At 46.2% G+C, this 22446-nt stretch overlaps 1 protein-coding gene across 1 annotated transcript in view; it reads right to left on the bottom strand.

The window, feature by feature from the left end:
- Positions 1 to 9128, bottom strand: part of Hs3st2 (heparan sulfate-glucosamine 3-sulfotransferase 2) — a 106240-nt gene extending 97112 nt beyond the window's left edge. Inside the window, exon 1 of the mRNA XM_006980334.4 lies at positions 8181 to 9128. Within this exon, the coding sequence (XP_006980396.1) occupies positions 8181 to 8665 (485 nt within the window). The 5' untranslated portion in view covers positions 8666 to 9128. The remainder of the gene's footprint in view (positions 1 to 8180) is intronic.
- Positions 9129 to 22446: the final 13318 nt, after the last annotated feature.

The raw sequence follows: 22446 nt of genomic DNA, 5'->3' as shown, positions 1-22446 counted from the left end.
ACCCACTAACTCCCTCCATAAACTTCTTAACATGTAAGATTATATAATTTTTTTAAATTAAGTTTATTTTTTTAGTTGATGCATAAAATATTTTAAAATGTGTATAGAGATGGCAGCATGCTTAGGACCTAGAAAATGTTGCTCAAGGATCATGTATTTAAGGCTTGGTGCTTCTGGGAGTGGTGGATCCTTTAAGAGGAGGGGTCCTACAGGGCCCAGAGGCCCCTGAGTTGGAACTGACCTGAAACTCTCCTACTGAGGACTAACTTTAATGGTACCAGAAGGCTCTAAGCAAGGTTCCAAAGCAAGAAAGCAACCAACAGTCCTACCCAGCTATGATGGCGCTCTGACGGCAATGAACCACATCAAGGGCCAGCAAACCAAGGGTGCAGTAGTGGGACATGTGTAGCCTTGGTGGTAACCAGCAGCTCTCTAATCACACTTACGACCCACTCAACAAGAGGGAGTTCATGCCTGCTACCGGACACCTAGCTAACGGTTGCCCAGGGCTAGTGAAGTCAGGGGTTTTAGAGGAGAACACACAACTTCCACAGCACAATCCCTAATACATTATCAATACATTATAATATACCCACAGATAAATGTCATTTTCACTCATCAAGGAAACTTCCCTTTGCACCAAACCTCCAGAGATCCTTACAGAAAACCTCAGCCAATCAAAATGCAGAGTTCTGGATTCCAGTCGCAATGGATACATCTACAGAACACTCTTGCCCCTAAGGCTCAGAAAACATTGCAGAAGGAGCGCAGGAAGATTGTAAGAACATGGAGTTTACGTGAGATTATGTCTCCTAGTAACAACAAGAGGCTACATGCATGAAATCTCACCAACATGACTGCCTAAACATGACATGAACAAGGATGACAATAGCCATGCTGATGCAGATGGGGGAAATCCCAGGAAGCCTCCACCCTACACAAAGAACTACAGGCAACTGAAGCATGTTGAGAGCAGGAGAAAGTCTTCCCAGGGGAAGAGCACACCAACTGGTTATCCAGTACCAAAGGATGATTCATGAAAATGTACATACAACTAACATTGAACAGACTGAGTCTTTGATATTTATGTAGTTAGGAATATATGTATATATAATATATGTATGTAACAACAAATAATCAAAAGGGGGCAATGAATTTGGAAGAGAGCAAGGGGTGTATATGAGAGTATTTGAGTGGAGAAAAGAGAGGGAGAAATGATGTAATTCTATTACAATCTCAAAAACTGAAAGAAATAATTTTTTAAAAGGAGGTTGAGTGTTTCAGAAGGTGTTAGATCCCTGGCATGTGTCCTTGGAGAGAATAATAGGAATCTAGACCCTTTATCTCTGTCTCCTGTAGGTGGAGGGCTTCCTCCACCTACTCAGCATGGCATATTGCCTTTGCACATACCATAGGAATGGAGCAATCAATGATGAGCTGAAACCTCTAAAAATATGAGCCAAAATAAATATTTCCCTCTTAAAGTTGCCTATCTCTGGTATTTTGTTACAATAACAAAGCCTAGCATAAGGGGATTAATTATCACCTGATACTTCAACACTCATATATGTTGTATCATATGTATGTCAGCTTAAATATATCTATCTCCTCATTTATCAGTTCTTTATAGTGGAGCATTCAAAATTCTCCTAGTTTTTTGAGATGTGGAGTGCATTATTGTCATCTTTATTCACTCTACAGTGCAATAGCTTACCAGAGTCTTGGGTTCCTAGTTGTAACTTAGTACTCATCGACCAAGCCTTCCTCTCCCACACTCTACTCAGTCTCAGCTAAACACCATCACAAGTTTAAATGAGACCACTGGAATACAAATACTAAGAAAATCATAGTAGAGGTAGTGGACTATAATGACTGAGCTCTGTAAAATGCTGGATTCATCCCTCCAAAATGGGAGCTCTGCCACAGATTGGAAGATGGTAGTGGGAAGCCCATCCAGACCCCACCTAGAGCAGAGATGGGAGCTATAGGCACTGAGAAAGAACCCACTGCCAGTTGGAGGTTTAGGAAGACACAACAACTGATGTGTACCTAGGAACCCTACATGATGCCAAAGGCCCCATGACCAAACCAGAGCATCTGGCCATGTCTCCTGGGAGACACACAGAGCCTTCAGTTCCTCATCCTGTCCCATCATCCCACAGAGAAAGCCCTGGGGAGTGACGCATTGGACCAACAGCCCAGCTGTGTAGCCTGACAGGCAGCAATTACCTCTGAAATGCTAAGTTATTTCCACTCGCTGGTGGCTTTTTACCCACCTTGTCAAGCTGCTCGTGGACTACAAAGCACTTCAGCCCATCAGTGCAGCCCATTAGGAGAGAAGAGTGGCAGCAGAGCCAGCCCACAGCAGCCTGGCACTGAGCCTGGCCAATGGTGGGCGTTTGACAAATAAATGGATTAACCCACCTCAGAGTTAGCGCTGGGGGGAATGGAGGGTGCCACAGACTTAGCTTGGCTGCATGACCTTTTAGGCCCCTCTGGCCTGACTCACAGCCCGAGTATCTGCTTATCTACCTCCACCTCCCCTGCCCACTGGCTGTGAGCCATCACACAGAGAGCTGGCCTCCCCTCCAAGTCCTCCAGCAGATCCGGATCAATAGGGAGCTGTGTGCTTCCGCCCCTCCACACCCACTCTGTCACTCAATCATTCAGAAATGATTCATGGAGGGCTAACCAAGGAAAGAATGCTATTCAACACTGCTGAACACTGGATGCAGAGAACATTAACAAGCACTCAGGAAACAGCACCTATTGGCATTGACTCTGTACCAGAATGGATAGGGGCTCCTGGGACATGCCTCTTTATAGTTGCCCATGGAGAAGAACATCACAGCAGCGCATCTCGGGTGGGCATCTGCACCACACCTTCTCTAGTTGTGAAATAGATGCTTTCAGAAAGATGGTGTGAGTAACACTCAAAATTTCAAAATGGATGCAGCTCCCAACAGAGACCCCTTGCCGCTGGCTATAGAGATGCCATGTTGGGGATTTTCCATGTCGTCAGTGGTCCTTTGGAAGACTGATGAGTTTCAGGCTAAGTGGAGAAGCCACACTCTCAAGGCAGAAGACAGCTTGGTGAGGAGCAGCTCTGCAACCAAGGTGGAAGCAGAGGACATCTGTCATTTGTTGTAAGACATTCTAATCTCAGAAAAGTTAAAACAAAACAAAAAAATATGCTTCTTACTTGCTCTATTAAATGATACTTTTCTCTATTTTAACATCATGAACAGTCTTAACAGTATTCAATGAGAATCTCAGGGCCTGCCAGAGTCTCCTTCACTTCATAAGCTCAAGCAAAGGGTTTGGGGACATTCCATTCTTCATTCCCAGCTCACCCAGTCTCTTGAAGCTCCAGAGAAAAGTAAGACCAACTCTCCCCACCCAAACTCTCCTGGAGCAATGACAGCTCCACATTTTGAATGTCCTTTGGTGCCTGAGAAGAACTGTACACATGCTGGAACTGACTAATATATCTCCAGCCTGCTGCAAGGCTGACAGATGGGGGTTTCCAGACTCAATGGTTTCATTTAATCAGAACATGTCACACTCCCCTGGACCCGGGTAGGAAAACTCATAAAAAAAGACACTTGTACATGAGACCACATACAAGTGGGGGCAGGGGAGGTCACAAATCCTTTGTATTCACAGTGAGCATTGGCTGGTCTGTTTTGTGTGTTGATCAGTTTGTTATAAGATTGCAAAGCCTTCTGTGTTCTCTTCTTCACGCAGAAGGCCCCTATCTCCTGCCTATGGGCTTCCTCCTAATGCTTGCTAAGCCAGAGTCTGGCTTTGCTGTTACATATGAGTCACTGATTTGGATAAGCTTGATAATGTGGTAGATTCGTTCTGTGCCTCCCATCCTGTCTTACTTAGACCATCACCTCTGTGACAAAACCTGTGTCTGCTTGCCTTACACAGTCCCCAAACACACCGATGCAGAGCAAGAAAGGAAGCAGAGATGTGAGATAGAGTCTAACATTTATAACAAGTTCATCTATCAACATTTGGACACGAGTGCAGACTCAATTATCATGTATTAACTTGCTCCTGCTGGCATTTCAATGCACTTAGAAAAGACTCCCTTCCTCTCCACATGTACACCCTACCAACACACAGTGCTAGCAAAATTGAGACGCTTGAAACAAAACTCACCTTCCTCTTGAACCCTAAAGACTCCTGGACACAACACCATTTATATTTCTTTATAAATGATGATCCTACCGAATAGACTTTATTGGAGGTGAACTTTGGTAAAACAATAGTATCTTACCTGAAATCTTAGGTCAGTTGAACGTTTCCACATAAGGTATCATACATGGTTTTTATATCACGAAAGACTAGGTCAGGCATCATTCTCATCTTTAAAGGTGGTAAATAGATATGCAGAAATATGAGGTGAAATCTTATCAATGCAAAGTTAGGAAGAGAAGATGATGGGGAGAGAGGGAAAAGCAAGGAAGGAGGAAGGATGTGGGGGGAGGAAGTAAGAAAAAGGGAAGTATGGGCTGAGGAAGTGGTTCAGTTGGTGAAATGTTTGCAGTGCACAGAAGCATGGGGGTCCTCAGTTCAGGTCCCCAGAACTCACATGAAACCCAAAACCCACTAGCGGGTGCCTACAATCTCTTTGCTGAGGAGGCAGTTCCCTGGAGTTTGCTGGTCATTCTCCCTAGTGGAATCAGTGAGTCCCAGGTTCAGTGAGAGACCCTGCTTCAAACACCAAGGAGGAAAATGACTCAGCTTCCATACACACACTCACATGTGTGCCTGCACTCACAGGCACACACATACACATACACCACACACACGGAACACTCACATGTGTGCCTGCACTCACAGGCACACACACACACATACACCACACACACATGGAACACTCACATGTGTGCCTGCACTCACAGGCACACACATACACCACACACAAAGGGAGAAAGGGAAGCTTGAAACTAATTCTTTAGCAATGCATTCCTCAGTCCCATTTGGTGATGGAGGCAGGTACAGCACTGACAGTTTCGGCAATAACTTGAGTATTGGTATTGTTAATGGCAATCACAGGAGTATTGGTAGCAAAACAGCAGTAACTGTGGCAACAGCAATAACACCACTGGCTTGCTTATCTTTATATACCAAAGATTTTCCCATGGAACTTTGATATGCAATGTTTCAAGGTTTATTCTTCAAACCTGAGATAATTATCATGGGCTCCATTCCACAAGAAGGCAGTGGAGACTCGGGGCAATCACCCTTTTCCAAATCGTACAGCATCTAAAGAGGTCATCTCTGACCTTTAACACAGTGGGTTCTGTCCTGGGACCATGATCAACCTAGTATAACTTTTCTTTTCTTCTGAGCAGCTAGTGGCTGCTCCCCCACAGATCCATATGCTACTGCATCTGGGAGGAAATTTGCCCAGGTAAGGTAAGAGCCAGAAATGAGAGCACAGAAGGGTCTTAGAGCAATACCCCTGCAGAGGGCTGGGCTCTCTGAGGGTGGCCTGACTTAGTGGTTCCCAAGAAGGGATTAGGATCCAGGAATAAAGAGGGTGAGGGCTCTGTTAGCTGGCCCCTTTTGCTGATGGTGTCTCTCTGGCTCTATCAACTCTGCCTTCAGGGAGAAGTCTCACCTGTGGCTTGATGGTGATGATTCTTATTTTCCCACTGTCTGTCTGCATTTACAGTTTCTGGCCTAAATGCTCCAGGGCTTCAAAATGAGCAGGGTACCAAGGACTCCACTGCACGCATGTAGCTCCACCCCAGGAAACCCAGGCCACAACAGTGGGTGAGAGGCCCCTTGAACACACACTGTAAGGAATCCCAGGAATCCCCATAGTTTCTGCAATTGCTGCATGTAACTCAAGTGATGATAACAGAAAAGAACAGAAAGAGTGCCCAAGTATGGGGAATATATTACATTTTGTGAAAACAGCAATTCCCACATAAAATCCTTGACTCTGGGGGCTGTTGTTTGCAGCCCCCCCCCCCAGAAAAAAAGCACAAAATGCACAAGCCTTTCCTGAGTGCTGTGGACTTCCCAGCCTTCCTGGGAAACTGATGGGTATCATAGTTATGACCAGACCTCTAGGCTAAGCTTTCCTTTAGAAATATCAAGAAGGAAAGGGGAATGGGGGAGGGGAGAGAGCAAGAAGTGGAGCTGTCAGTGTGCTTCATGTTAAATAAAACCTACCAAGATTCAGCTGAGAATTTTAGCAGAATCCAAATGTGCTAGGAGAAAAAAAGAAAAAAAAAGGCATGGCTCCCATCTCCAAGGTTCACAGCTAAGCTGGCTTAGAATCACACATGCCAAGGTTAAAAATAAAAAGCAGTCATCCCTGAATGACACAGGCTCCAGAAAGGAAGCCTGAGGTATGCTGTTTGGTGGAGGAGAGAGGAGCAGAGAAGGAAAGTCTGGGCTCAACACAGAGGTGTTTATGGGAGAGTGCATTACCTAAAAGCTCAGAATTTGGCTATTTTGCACTTTAAAAGCACTTCACAGTGGGAAAGGGTTTCCTAACGATCTTCACATTTGCCATCGAGGAAACCCTGGCATGCAGTGAGTGCCCTGACCTCGGGCAGGGCACTAGTGTTCAGTGCGACTGCAGCCTGTTCCCTGGGGTCTGGCTCAGACAGTGTTTGCACATAACTAGATGAAACACCCGTGGGTCACAGTTCAGACAACATGATGGGCCATCAGCACTGGCGTGAAGCCACACCTGACTGTGTGCCAACTGTCCCTTGACTGGCTCCACTACCGACAGTGTGTCTGCCTCTTGGGGACAGCACATGTCCCATCCCTTGCTCCTAACAGCCATAGTTACCACTGACTAGGGCTAGCTGGAAAAGGTGACAAGTCACTCCTATGGGTCCCCCTTCTTTGAAAACCCAGAACCCTTTGTTATGACTTCATTAGGGTCATTTTTCTAGTGAAATCATCCTTTGTCCAGTATGCTTATGAGTCTACTGACTAAAGGGTCTCCTTTTGTGTGAAAATAAAGGAAATAGCTTCAGCAACTGTGTCAGCTACCATGGCATCTCTCCACAATTCCATTACTATGCAGAGCTGTCTAGAATGTCTCCAGGTAGACTGTGACATCTCAGAGGTCCATGCATTATATTCCAGCCCCAAAGGTGCCCTGACTCAGTCCTTCTGTGGACCTATCCTGCACCACACAGGGTGTGCAAGGCCAATGGACATTGGGGGACTGGAGAATGAAGACCACCACCTCAGTGAAGCTTCATTGCATGTCCAGACACCACCCACTGGGGCGAACTGGAGCCAGCAGAAGTCCAAGGGAAGAGTGAGCATTCTAGGCATGCCTGACTATTCCTGGGATCCTGTCTAGCCCTCGCTTTCAATGCCCACCTGTCTTCCAAATTCCTCCTGTTGGTTGCTATTTTAAAAGCACACCCCCCACCCCCGACACTAAGTGTCATTTTTACATCTTCCAAACACTTTGAAAAAGCCTTGGCAGGGGAACAGGGCAAGAACTATTTCCCTGCCCCTTGTGATGGATGGGGAAAGAGAGGCTGCCAGAGTTTGAGGAACTTGCTTAATCTAAGTGTCAGAGCCACGACTAAAATCCGAGGTCGCTTCCTTTCCTCCAAGCTCACTAACCCAAGACTGGAGCGGCTAAGGGAGTGAATTCAGAATGGTAGCCAATATTTGCAGCTGAGATTGGCATTCTGAATGGGGCAGAGCTTGTTCCCTTTCTCAATGCAAGAACTGGGGGCACACTCTCATTTTGTCTGAAACATGGGAAACCTATTTGGGCAGGAACCACTCCAGTTAGCCTTTGTCCTGGCTCCCTTTTCTCAGCGTCAGGTGCTACCGATCAGGGAAGACCAGCTTAGGGCCCGAGTAAGGCTGTGGTCAGACAACCAAATGGCTTGAGCAAGCAGCCCCATGCCGCCCTAAAAAGTGCACAGGGAAGCCAGCCTTCCAGCCAGCACCTGTGTTTGACTGGAAACGCCCCCTTTCTTCCAGGGACCCCAGGGACAGGAAGGAATGCCCCTTCCTTTTGCACTTCAAAGAACCTCGTGTAGAGCTGGTCCCTTGGAAGTTCTGGGTGATTCCTCCTACTGTAATCACCCACACCCCCTTGCTGGCTTAAAAGAGGACCTTCAGAGCGGACCTAACATTCAGAGAGGAGCTGTGGTCTTCCCCCTTACCTGTACCAGTCTAGCCCTCGGCCGTAGTTCCTGTCGAAGAAGTGGGGCTCGGTACCCAAGGCCCGCACGTCCGGGTGCACACGGATAAACTCCAGCACCGCCCGGGTTCCCCCTTTCTTGACGCCCACAATGAGGGCTTGGGGCAGCCGTTTAGTACCCAGCTTCGGTGAGCCGGAGTGATTGGACCCGGAGAGGCGCGGTGCTGGCGCGGCTGCCGCGGGCGCGCTGGGAGCGCTGGGCTCACTGGGCGTCGGCCCCGGGGGATCACACGGGCGGGACTTCGCCAGAAGTTTCTGGCCGCTTGCGCTGGGGCTGCGGAGGCAGCGCGGCGCGCCGAGCAGGCGGCTCTGGCCCAGGCCGTCGCAGCAGCACAGGAAGCTGTAACACAGGTAAGTGCAGGACAAGGACAGCGTGAAGGCGAAGAGCAGCCTGCGCGCCCTCCGCGGCTGAGGTGGCCCAGCGCGGCCCAGGACCCTATAGGCCATAGCTCCATGGGCCCGCGCCGGGGGTCATGGTTTCAGAGGTGGCACCTGCGGCGGAGCTGTTGCGCGGCCCTACGATCGCCTAGAGGGCTCGTGTGGCGCTGTCCCCGCCGTGCGGGTCCGGCGTAGGGGACGCCGTCTCCTCCGGGGGTTGCTGGCCTGGGCGAGCACCTCGCCCGGGGGTCCCGGAGACGGTGGCTCCTCGGGGACCGGGTGGCTGCATTGCCAGCATCTCCCGGTGCTAGGCGATGGGGGCTCCGGGCAGCGGGGCGGCTCCCGGCACTCTTCGGCTCTCACGCGCGTCGGGTTCGGAGCGCGCCCAGCGCCCGAAGCCCCATTCCGGATGCTCGGAGCGCCTTTCAGGGGACGCTCGGTGGCCGCGCGGCTGTGCCGGCGGGAGGATGCGCGGACCGGACGGTGGCGCTGGCGCCGGCCGCGTTCAGGCTCCTCGGGAAATGCCGAGTGGAGCGCGCTGCCGGCTCTATTTAAGGAGTCGTCTGACGTCAGCCGCGCGGGTCCCCCGAGCCCGCGCCGCGCCCGGGGACCTGGCCCGCCCCTTGCACCCCCACACTCTTATTCCGCTCAGGTACAACACCACCCCAGGCCCTCCCCATGCGGACTGCTCCCGAAAGAGCCTTGGCCAGCTTGGAGCGGTGAGGGGAGGGTGGCCAGGTACACCGTGCACTCCTGCGGGAGACTGGACACCCCCACCACTCTGGCCTCTGGACACCTGAGTCGAGATTATGCCAACACCCACCCTAGACATTGACCTGGGTGCTGATGCAAGCACCCAACCCTGATACTCGGTTCCACTACACTCACCCACACATGCACCATGCACGCACTAGCACAGGAGCAAGCTTACCCTAATCCGGACACACCCCAAAACCCCACAGAGGGTGGCGAATACCCCTAACTCGAGCCTAGGAACACAACAAGGACACACCCCATCCCCAGCCATCTCCCTGAACCAATACACACAGCCTGAAATCTGACTTCGTGCAGTGTGCGCACACGCCTGGGACCAGGGCGCACACAGTAAAACCGATGGGTGGAGGAACCGAGCGTGAGTGAGATTGCGTGACTAGTTACCAAGCCCCCTAGCACCCGCGCGCTGACTCATACCCAGGCTGCTTGCTCTGTCTCGCACCCATGGAGCAGAAACCTCCACCCGACTGACACACACCACCTCATCCCGTCCCACTCCGCCTCGCACTACCCCACCTCCCCTGGGGCCTGGAAGGAAAAAGAGCCCCAGAGCCGCAAGACTTATTCATCTCCTGGCGGCCGCCCCCTAGCGGTTGGACTGCTCCCCAGGGAGCTGTCCAGGGTACCAGACGCCCTAAGGGCCAGCGTGTAGCTGGTTTCTTCACAGTGATTGCCAAGTGGCTGTCGACAGAACAGTTCCCAGGGACTAATCCCAGAACATGTTTGCGTGACGAACTCCAGTACTGTCCTAAGAGATCACACTAGTACCTTGTTAGAACCCTACATCTCAGGTGGGAACCGTGTCCCCTAATCACTACGACCAATGTTCCCAAAGTGAAGACTCACAAAATGGATGGATGACCCCTCCACCACCTCAGCTTCCGTTGGGCTACTGATGACTTCAGGGCAAGGTATGGGTATTCTTGCTCAAACTAGGAAATATATTTTCCCCCAAGCCATGCCCATCCCTAGAAAACTTAGACCATTCTCTTCTGTAGGCACTAACTACTAATATTTGTTAGCATGTGTTAAACCATTTAATAACTGTTAAAGCCTACCATAGTATTACCATTTTCCCACATTTCCTTGAATTATTTTTAAATAATATTTTGATTTATTCTGAGAATTTTATATGATTCCCCAACCCCAGCTCCTCCCAGAACCCTCTAACATATTCCCTCTCAATTTCATTTCTTCTTCATCTTAAAAAATAACCTGAGTTCAATTAGTGAGTTTCATAGATGATTGAGTGTGGGGCTGGAGCATGGGTGTCTTACCAGTAGTCACACTTCTGAAGAAAAAGGACTCCCCCAGCAGCCATCATCATCCTCAGCCTGGAGTGGGACCTGGTGGGTTCTTTCTCCCTCTATTTTGGAATGTTGACTGGCTCGATCTGGTGTGGATCTTGCACAGGTAACTACTGATGCTGTGACATATTTAGAAAGCACTCATCCCCACCTTCCAGCTGTACCATTCTTACATCCCCCTCTTCCACAATGTTCCCCAAGCCTTGGAAAGCATGGGACACAGATGTCCTTCTTAGGGCTGAACATTCATAGTCACTTATTCTTAACACTTTGACCAGTTGAGTCTCTGGAGTAATCACTGTCTACTGAGAAAAGAAGCTTCTCTGATAAAGGTTGAAAGTGGCACAGATTTGTGCCTATGTACCATAGGAACAGATAGTACCATGTCGAGTCTACTCTGCACTTTAGAATCTTAATTCTAGCAATAGCTAACATGTATCAAGTGCTTGTTTTGTGCCACAATGTGCAAACTACTTAAAAGGCTTTACTTCATTTATCTTTGGAGATAGGTATTATTATAGGCATTATTATAAGTCCTAATTTACAGAGAGTGAAAAAGAGGTTAAATAAACATATACTCAGTAATTGGCAGAGCTAGGATTAAACCCAGACAGTCTGGCTCCAAGATTCAAGGTTTTAATTACAGAGCTCTGAAGCTTCTGAACTTCCTTTGAGCATTATTCACATAATTCCATCCCAGGCTACTCTCCTGGATATGAACAAATTTGTCTAGATTGCTATTAAAATTGGGTACCCAGGACTGGATGAGAATTCTAGATATAGAATAAAAAGGTCAACAGGACCTTCACCCCCTTTGATAAATTCTATTTCTAGTAATGCTACTTAAGACCCCACATCTTTTTCTTGTAACTGCATCATACTGCTGACATCTCCAGCTTGCCACCAAGTAACATCTCTAAGTGTTCCTTACAAGGGCTGATGATTAAGGCATATCTATCCCCTACTGTGCTTGCACAGTGGACTTAAAGACAAAAAAAAAAAAAAGACCTAACATGTAGGTCCTTGCACATTTGACCTGATTAAATTTCATCTCATCTCATCAGTTCATGGCAACAGTTATGGCTTTTTTTTCAAATGTCTGCTTGAATCCCAAGTCATGATTTAGCTTTCATATTCTTGAAAAAATAGAAAGGTTAAATTCACACTTTATTTTTTGAGGGTTTTAGAAATTGAACCCAGGTGTTTGTACAGCTAGGAAAACACTCTACCACTGAGCTACATTCCCCACTCTTGGCTTTACTCTTGATTCTCTGGGCAGGTGTTTTGTCCTCTCTAAGCCTCAGTTTCTTTGATCTGTAAAATGGGGAGCTATGAGCTATGAGCCACAAAAGCCTTAAAGTCCTACTGTTGTAATTCTGTAGTCATATGATTTCATTTTCCAAAGCAGGAGACAGTCTCTTGACACCATGTCACCTCCACATCTGATTACAATTTAATTAATTCTTCACTCAAATTGTTAATAAAAACGTCAAAACAGATATGCTGGAAGGAGTTGTATGCATGCTTTCAACAGTTCTTCACATTGCCCGCCTGCTATTTCTGCACTCCATTGTTAAAAATCACAAGGTTGAATGTAGTGTAATCCACCCTGGCACACCTTTTCCTTAGGAAAAAGAGCCCTGGATAAGGTTATACCTTGTCATTTTGTACTTTCTTCATTTTTAAATTACCTTATTTTTTTTAAAAATAAACTCTAAAAGTTCTGATGCATCAAAAACAGGTGAATTTTCTCCTTCAAATCTTAACCAGAGTAAAGACGAAGACTGTGGTAGAATTTCTGGGGGAATGGGAGGGACAGTGCCCGAGATTCTCCCTAGGGAGTATCCAGTAGGATTATGAGTCACATGACTCATCAGATGGCATTCACTTAGGGAAGGTACATGTCTGATTTTCTATCACATGCAAGTCCTGAAGAAAGTGATTCAGGGATGGCATGAAAGTCCCTCAATGGTAGGGACCCAGGCTACCATGTGCTTGGCCATGTTTCCTCCACTGTAAAGTCATCCCATATTTCATGATGACCTAACCACCTGCTGTCGGTTGTTCATATTCTGATCACCAGTCAGGAAGAAGAAGATGGGAGAATGCATGTCTTTTCCCTTTAAGGACACTTTTATGGGTCATCCACATTTTTTTCACACATAATTGATCAGTGTTGCCACGTACAATAGTGGTTTGAATAAAAATGGATCCCATAGGCTCATATATTTGAATTCTTAGTCACCAGGGAGTGGAACCGTTTGATAGGATTAGAAAGATAGGAGGTGTAGCCTTGTTGGAGGAAGTGTGTCACTGGGGTGGCTTTGAGGTTTCAAAAGCCCAAGCCAGACTCAGTCTCACTTCTGCCTGTGGATCAGAATGTCACTCCCAACTACATTTCCAGCACTGTACCTACATCGCCATGTTCCCTGCCCAAATGCTAATAGACTAAGTCTCTGAAACACTGAGCAATGCCCCAGTTAAATGCTTTCTCTTTAAGAGTTGCCCTGGTCATGCCATCCCTTCACAGCAATTGAACAGTGACCAGGACACATGCTTTCTAGCAGCAGGTTACCTTTAAAGTGTGGTCTTGGCCTTGGGTAACTATACCTGGATAAATCTGAATATTTCAAATATTACTTTGTAGATTTTATTTTACATGTATGACCATTTTGCCTGGATATATGCATATGCACTGTGTGTATGCCTAATACCCTCAGAGGTCAGAAGAGGCCTGTTGGAGTCCCTGAAACTGGAGTTACAGAAAGTTGTGAGCTACCGTGAGAGTGTCAGGAACTGAGTCTGGGTCCTCTACAAGAGCAACAGATGTTCTTCATCTCTGAGCCACCACTCCAGGTTCCAAACTCAGAAGTGTTGTTGCTGATGAGGAACTTACAACAATTATGAAAAGCAAATAATTAGCTCTACTACCTTGAAAAATAATGTTTTTCTTTATAGCTTGTGTGGGCTGAATCTAGTTTGAAAAAAAAAATGTGTAACCAAGCCCAATGTCTTATCATCATATTTCCATAAATCTAAGCAATTCAACTCTTTCCAGTGAGAATTAACCACAGAGTTTTATGGAAACTTTCCCTTATGACAAACTGTCCAGAAAGAGCTCCATCTCCATATGAGCCTAAGGGGACTTCCCTGGCTTTGCTTTCTATTGTCGTGATAAGCAACATGGCAAAAAGCAACTTGGGGAGGAGAGAGTTTATTTCCTCTTACAGATTGCAGTTCTGTGGTGATATATTGTGTCCCCTCATATATTGTACACCCTAATAAACTTATCTGGGGGTCAGAGAACGGAATAGCCATTATATTAAACATAGAGGTTAGGCAGTGGTAGCACACGCCTTTAATCCTAGCATTCAGGAGGCAGAGATCCGTCTGGATTTCCAGGAGTTCAAGGCCACACTGGGAACAGAGTCAGACATGGTGACACATACCTTTAATCCCTTTAATCCCAGCACTTGAGATCTCATGTGTTTGCTTGGGGAAGACATGCACCTTTAATCCCAGGAAGTGATGGCAGGGAGCAGAAAGGTATATAAGATGTGAGGACCAGGAACTAGAGGCTTTTTAGCAGCAGCTCAATGGAGACACTTTTGGATGAGGACTCAGAGGTTTCCAGGTCCAGGAAACGGGATGGGCTAAGGAGTTGACGAGGTGAAGTTGGCTGTGGCTTGCTCTATTCCTCTGATCTCTCAGTTTTCACCCTAATATCTGGCCCTGGTTTTTTTTTTTTTTATTAATAAGACCTTTTAAGATTTGTGTTACACAGTTCATCATAAAGGGATGTCAATGAAGAAACTCAAGGCAGGAACCTGGAGGCAGGAAGGGAAGCAGAGGCCACGAAGGAGTGTTGCTTACTGGCTTGCTCCCCATGGCTTGCTCAATCTGCTTCCTTCCTTCCTTCCTTCCTTCCTTCCTTCCTTCCTTCCTTCCTTCCTTCCTTCCTTCCTTCCTTCTCCTTTTCTCTCTTTTTTTTTTGAAACAGGGCTTCTCTGTACAACACCTCTGGCTGTCCTGGAACTCACTCTGTAACCCAGGCTGGCCTCAAACTCACATAGATCCACCTGCCTCTGCCTCCTGAGTGCTGGGGTTAAGGGCGTGCACCACCAGGACTTGATTAGGTCCAAAAATGTGAGGGAAAGAGAACTTCCTTGTTTTATAATTTCAAATTCAAGGTCTTCAATGCAGGGCACTAGAGTGGGAGGGAAGGATCATTCCAGAAGGTGCTATTAGCCTACTTTCTTATACAACCCAGGATCACCAGCCCAAGGGTGGCACCACTCACTGTGAGTTTGACCCCCCCACACACACACACACATCAATCATTAATCAAGAAAATGTCCCATTAGACTTAAGGTTAGGGCTACTTTGATGAAAACGGACAGAGGCGGGGAGAAACTTATTTTTAAGGACCCAAAAAACTGAAACTGCCATGAATCTGAGACCATTATAGGTCCAGCTACCTTTTTTTTTTTTTTTCAACTTTTCTGTTTCTCTGTGTATTCAGTAAAGGTTACTGACATGTGAACAACAGAAAGTGACTTTGGCTAAGATAAGCATGAAGATGAGTGGCTCACCCAGGACAAACACTTCCACCTCGGTATAGACCACAGAATCAGAAAGGATGAGGGAAGGCAGGGGACAGAGCTGATGAGCTGATGAGTGACAGCATCGCAGGATGAGTTCTTTTCCTTCAGTCTCTTTTGCACCTGCTGGGATGATCCTTCCCTCCCACTCTAGTGCCCTGCATTGAAGACCTTGAATTTGAAATTATAAAACAAGGAAGTTCTCTTTCCCTTACATTTTTGGACCTAATCAAGTCTCATTATTCAGTTTTGTTTGAGGGTAAGTTTCAAATTTTTTCCTGGAGCTGAGTTTTGTAAAATGTAAGAAAATATCCCCAAAGAGAGTGATTCCTAGGGAGCAGAGGACAGTGGAGTCGCGTGATCTGTTGGTTCTTTTCTGGGAGACACAAAGTTCACATCTGAGCCTAGAGGGTGGGCATAAACATTCCACTTTCAGAAGATGGGGAGGAAACAGCCTTGCTGCCATTGTCGATAAACCCCAAAGCGCAAGGCGCTCCAGATCCTCTGAACAGGAGAAAAATCCAGAAGACCAGCCACCCTGAGGACTTTAAGGACTTGGAGTCTAAACCCTGCTTTATTCCCCACTTCCGTTATTGGCAACAATCACAGACCTAATAATAAATACCATTTATTGCACCAGGAACAGGGGTTTGGTTGCACTACCTAATTTAATCCTCTCAATAAACCAATACCATATGCATTGTTAAAACCCTTATTTTAAAAGAAAGGAAGCAACCTCCGGGGGGTTGAATTTTCTGTTCTCCCAGATGCTGCCGCTCAGGGGAGTGGAGAACAAAAGCATGGGTGGGGAGGGTAAGCACCAGCCTCACTCACCTCAGCATCTTTCCTCAGCAGCCCAGCACCAGTTGGTCTCTCAGGTCCTGCATTATTTAACCTCTTTTATCTTGTCTCCTTCTCTTGCGTTGACACAGCTACTTCCAGCTCAGCCTGGTCCTTAGAACTTGGGCTGCATAGTCATGTTAAGGTAGTCCTCTTTTCTTCATGTTTTTTCTCCTTTTGATCAACCACTCAATGTGACTCCTGTCCAGGCCTTCCAAGGATGAAATAAAATTTCATTTCAAAACGTACCTGAAGGGTAGCACCAGGGAAGACGCCAGCCCCTGCCCACTCATTTGCTCAATCCTATGGTAGAGCTGGCTGGGAATGGCCATTTTCGTTAACCCCGCACACAGAGAGGAGAGTGGCACTACTGTTGGTTGTATCAACCCTACTCCATCAATTTCACAAGACACAGACATCAGCTGTATAGGTGAGATGAGTGCAAGGTAGCTCCAGGGAGAAATATAAAGCTCTCTCTATACTTGCTAGTTTGTACTGTGACTTTTTAGACTTATTTTATTTTACGTGTATAACTGCTTTGCCTGGATATGTGCATATGCACTGTGTGTATGCCTGATACCCTCAGAGGTCAGAAGAGGCCTGCTGGAGTCCCTGAAACTGGAGTTACAGAAAGTTGTGAGCTACCATGAGAGTGTCAGGAACTGCATCCGGGTCCTCTACGAGAGCAACAGCTGTTCTTCATCTCTGAGCCACCACTCCAGGTTCCAAATTCAGAAGTATTGTTGCTGATGAGGAACTTACAACAATTATGAAAAGCAAATAATAGTTCTACTACCTTGAAAAATCATTTTTTTCCTGTGTAGCTTGTGTGGGCTGGATCTAGTTTGAAAAAAAAAAAAAAAAAAAGATGTGTAACCAAGCCCAATGTCTTATCATTATATTCCCATGAATCTAAGCAATTCAACTTTTTTAAAAAAACACTTTCATCTAGCTTTTTTCTTTTTTCTTCCTTCCTTTCTTTTTTTCCTTTTCTTTTTCTTTTGAGACAAGGTCTCATGGAACCCACACTGGCCTTGAGATTATCATGTAGCCCAGGCTTGCCTCAATATCACACTGGTCCTCCTGCCTTAGCTCCCGGTGTCCTTTTATCATTTTTTTGTTGGGTGATAACATTCTTGATGTAGAAACAAGTGAAAACAGCAAGAATCGAGAAGAAAGAACATGCTAACACCCAGAAACTTGTCAGCATTTTGCATATTGTTAATTTTGTTAGGATTTTGTCTGTACCCTTTCCATGGGTGTATTATTTATTCACTTACCTGTTTGCTTATGGGTCAGGTATTTTCTACTGCTTTGTGAAATGTTTTTCTTTACTTCATATCATTATGAGACCCTTCCATAGCATTAAGAACAGATGTTAGACAAATTTCTAAACAGTCTTACTAAATAAGAAACACAGAGCCAAATACAGAGGTGCAAGCCGTAGAGATTAGAGCAATTGCTGCCAACTAACCTTAGCTCACCACCTCCCCATAGCTTCCCAAGAGAGATTCTTCCTATCTAATCTGCACTTTTATTGCCTTCCTGTTCTGCCTTCTCATTGGCTCTAAGCCCAGCCACATCACTTCCTCGTCACTGCCTGTCTATACAGACCTCCAGGTCTCTATGGTTGGTACTGGGATTAAAGGTATGCGTCACCACACTTGGCTGTGTCCTTGAACACACAGAGACTCTGCCTGCCATGTGATTGGATTAAGGGCATGTGCTACCACCGCCTGACTTCTGTTTTTGGCTGACTATGACCTCTTATCTCCAGGCAAACTTTATTTATTAACATACAAATAAAATATCACATTTCAGCACAAATAAAATATCACCACAAACAGATTTATGTAGCAGGACTTTCAGAGAGAGAAAAGGTTCTATGGGAAATGCTAGGCTGAGGGTGACATAAACCTGCAGCTGCTGTGACTGGAGGAAGCCTCAGCTACATGTAAATTAAGCAAAGTCAGGGTGAAGAATTGGTCCTGATGAGAAACTGGAGATCCCTGGATCCAACTTTGCCTGAAGCTGTCCTTTAAAGAGGCAATAATGCATAGTGGTTAGGAGTATGGTCTCTGGGTGCAGGCTGTTTATGCTCAAATGTTGGCTTTCCTTCTGGCTTAAACAAAACAGTGTGATGTCTTTAGGATAGAGTCGGGCTAACAGACAGCCTTCAGTGAATACTGATTGGCCATGACAATACTAAGAGTTGCCAGTGGCATAGGTCAATAAATTTTCTTTTTGACCTGAATTATTTTGATTGATACAAATGTACACACTTCAGAGAGATATGCATCTTTCAACCAACCTGAAAAATGCATTGATAACAAATAAAATCAAGTTCAAGCTATGAAAATCAACCATAGCTCTCCTTCCATGGATCCATTGTATAACCCCAGTACTTTAAATATCCCCATGAAAGTAACCAAATGCCCTCTCTAGACACAGCTCATGGCATGTGTTCCATAAGTGCTTCCTGGATAAGTAGGCAGATCATATCTCCAAACAGCCAGTTGTCAATATGACAACTGCATTAGCCCCAGGAGCTGGTGCACTCGCATTAAAGGACTAAACCATCCATTTGTCAGTTACTCCTCATGATCTCTTTTCTCTTGACTAAGTCTGGATAATAAATACATCTCAAATAAACAGGATAACCATATTGTCGCCTGTCTTGTGGAGTCCTTTGACCCTCTTTCTCTGTGCTGGATTTCCTGGTTGAAATCATCTCTCTCCCCACTCAGTGCTTTCACAACATAGATGAATACAGCAAGTGCAGAAGTGCCCTGACTAGTCCCACTTAAAATTCATCATTTCTAGTCTCAAGTGGCCCCTCAACGCTTCCTTACAATCACGCTCCGTTTTCTAGCCCATTCAATCTCGAGTCCTCCCATGAACATCCTTAAGACCACCCATTCTCTTCCCACACCCCTGATGCTGCCTTTCTGGGCCCTGCAGCTGATGACCTTGGTCCCACTTCACTGGGAAATCAGAGCAATCCGAAGAGAACTTCCCCCTCACCTCTCCCCACATGCCAGCATCTACGTCAATGGACATTATTTTCTGTCCTGTTCGTGTGATTTTTCTGTGTGCTTTTAGATAAGATTCTTTCGCTTGTGCATGCATCCAATCTATTCCTGTCTTCTCAAGGACATGACCCCTGACATCTTTCTATTTCTCTTCTTCACCATCATTCCCCCCCCCTCCGTGGCCCTGGACTGCTCCCAACAGCATACAAGTGTGGGGGCTAGTTATTCCATCTTTAAAAGAAACTAGCCCGTCTTGACCTCACCTTTCCCTCCCAGGGCTGCTCCACTGACATTTCTCCCTTTACAGCTCAGCTGCAGAATCATCTCTGCTCATTGGCTCCTCCCGTTGGCCCAGGAGCCTATTCTGCTCTGGCTTTCACTGCTCCTGCCTTGTCTTAAAAGACTGTTCTTTTTAAGGTCACCCACGAGTCTCGTAATAATAAATTCAATTCGTTTTAGTTTTTCTTTCAATGTTATGGTGCTAGGTAGGGATCAAACCTAGGGCCTCACTGGGGTTAGGCAAGCACCCTGCCCCAGCCCTCCACCCGGTCTTTAGCCCTTCTTGATCCTACATACAAGCAGCATCTGGCACAGCTTGCACTCTCTTCTCCTAGCTGTGTCCCCTGAAACACACAGTCTGTGAGACATTCTCCCTGTTTCTCTTCCAAGTCTCCATCAATGGTTGCCTTTGGTTTCCATGACCTCTAACTTGGAGTATCCTAGAGATTAGTGTGGGGACATCATTTCTTTTCTTTCTAGGCTCATTCTCTTAGTGGCATCACAAGTTCTCAGGCTTGATAGGCCTCCCTCATACTTACAAACTACAAATGTGCGTCCTTTCTCCCCTGAGCTGTCAATTTCTCAGCACTCCACTGGGGGGTCTGATGGATATTTCAAACTAATCATGTCCCAAATTGAGGTCTTACTAGCTGTCTAGAATTTGACTTTACCCCAGTCGCAGACATCTAAGTAAGCAGAAACTCTAGTCTTTTCATTGTTTAAGTCAAGACAACTCCAGTCAGTGTGAATCTTTCGTTTTTTTATACCCCACACCTAACCTGTTGGCAAGTTCCAATTATTCTCCCCTCAGAACATGGCTGACCCTCATCACCTCTGTTGCTGCTGTCCCATCTGAGTAGCCATCCTTTTTCATCTGAATTCCACAGGCAGTACTGTAACTCTCTCTCTCTCTCTCTCTCTCTCTCTCTCTCTCTCTCTCTCTCTCTCTCTCTCTCTCTCTCTCTCTTCCCCACTTCCCCATGTTGCCCTTTGGTTTAAAAGTTGCTGTATCCCTGAAAACTGCATTTCCCAGAATCCGCTGCCAGGTAGTTTCTAGTTAGGTTCCCTGAAAGGAAGTCTAGGAAGCAGAAAAGAAAATAGACAGACAGGAGAAAAGATAGGTTGTTTATACATAACATTAGCAGTAGCAACAGTGGTGATTAGACTCCTAATTCATGGTCACATCGCATGGTGCTTGCAGTGGCAGACCGTTAGGTTCAGCCCCACAGAACCCACAGGCTTTGCTCTGTCCGTGTAACAGCCCCTCAGACAATGTGACCATGGTAACAGAAGTGTATCTCCAGCAGTCACATCCTACAGCAACTGTGGGCTTTTAACATCACCCTCCTTTCTGTTCCCACAGCTCAGGAGTAATTCCTGTAGTGTTTAATGTTTTTAAAGTAACTCTAACTTCCATTCTCACTCCTCCAAGCCCTCCATCACTTTTGGATCCAGTTTCCCCTTCACACACACACACACACACACACACACAGACAGAGAGAGAGAGAGAGAGAGAGAGAGAGAGAGAGAGAGAGAGAGAGAGAGAGAGAGAGAGACTTCTTTGTTTGAAATACCTGGAGCAGCTCTGTTTTCTGGACAGATGTTGTTAAAGCCCCTAGGAGGTCTGAAGTCCAGTTTCAAAAGCAAGCTGGGTTTGGCTACTCAAAGCTGTCTGTGGCTTCTGAGCTTACTCAGAAACTCCATTCTTGGGGCTAAAGACTTTCCAATAACACTGGAAGTCTTCTGATATAATAAGCCAAAGGGAACTGCGCCTGATTCCCAGGTCATTCCCCCTCCGCTCTGCCCCACACTCTTCCCAGACAACCAGCAGACTCAAAGCCATTTCCATTAAAAACTGAAAAGCTTGAGAATCATGAGGAAATGGAATGATTCCCTTTTTAGTTTTAAGAAGACCAAATGCACTGATGCTAGTAGATTTACACAGACACTAAGTGTGCACAGGGAGGCGGCTTGGCTGGCAAAGTGTTCACCATCCAAGCATGATGTTCCATCCCCAGCACCCACATAGAATGCCAGGTGGGGGGTTTAAGTGGGGACGGTAAGATGCTCGGCAGGCAAAGGCACTTACAGCCAGGCCTGCCCATTTGAGTTAGATCTACAGGACTACATGGTAAGAGAGAGCAAATTCCCAAAATGTGTCCTTTAACAGCTACACGTGTGTCATGGCTTGTGTGCTTAACACACACACACACACACACACACACACACACACACACACACACACACGATATGCAGATAAGCATACGTAATAACTTTTGAGAACCCAGGTGTAGCACTCTGCGTTTCTAATCCCAGTGCTGAGAAGCAGGAAGGAGCGTCACTCCAGTTTGTAAACCGAGCAGCCCAGCCTAATCCGAGAGCCACACACCCCAGACTCAGCCTCATAAAAAACAAAACAGAACAAAAAGTGTCACCTGCTCAGCTAAAATTAATAAAGCTCTGTACAAACTGAGAGGCAGCCACAAGGGTTAAGAAAACGACACACGGAATTTTGATGGTTTGCTTTTTAGCTAGTCCTCTGTCAATTGTAAAGGGTAAGTCTGGTCATTTTAACTTAAAGAAAACCATTTAATATTATAACAAGGAGGTTTTCCTGCTGTCCTGACAATTCCCCACACCCCTGCTATGTTTGGAAAGTTTTACTAATACAAGGCATGATGGTGAACTAATTTTCTTCTCTTTATGTTGACACTTGACCTACTACCAGTGTGGGGTCACCCAGAACAGAGTCATCTTATTTTCCTGTAGAATAAGTAACAAGAGAGGAAACCACACTACTGTCTGACTGTGCACATGGCCAGGGTTACTTCACAAAGGTGGCGGTGAGGGGGTGGGGTGATTAATTTCCTTGTCAACTTTACTGAATCTAGAATCACCTAGGGCATTAATGAGGCTTCCTCTGATATGTCTGTGTCCATGTTTCTAGAGAGGACTGATAAAAGAGAAGACCCAGCATGAATGTGGATGGCAATCTTCTCATGGGCTGGGAACTTGGA

This window comes from Peromyscus maniculatus, chromosome 1 (assembly GCF_049852395.1).
Source record: "Peromyscus maniculatus bairdii isolate BWxNUB_F1_BW_parent chromosome 1, HU_Pman_BW_mat_3.1, whole genome shotgun sequence".
Lineage (NCBI taxonomy): Eukaryota > Metazoa > Chordata > Mammalia > Rodentia > Cricetidae > Peromyscus > Peromyscus maniculatus.
This window is presented reverse-complemented; position numbering and strand designations above follow the sequence as displayed.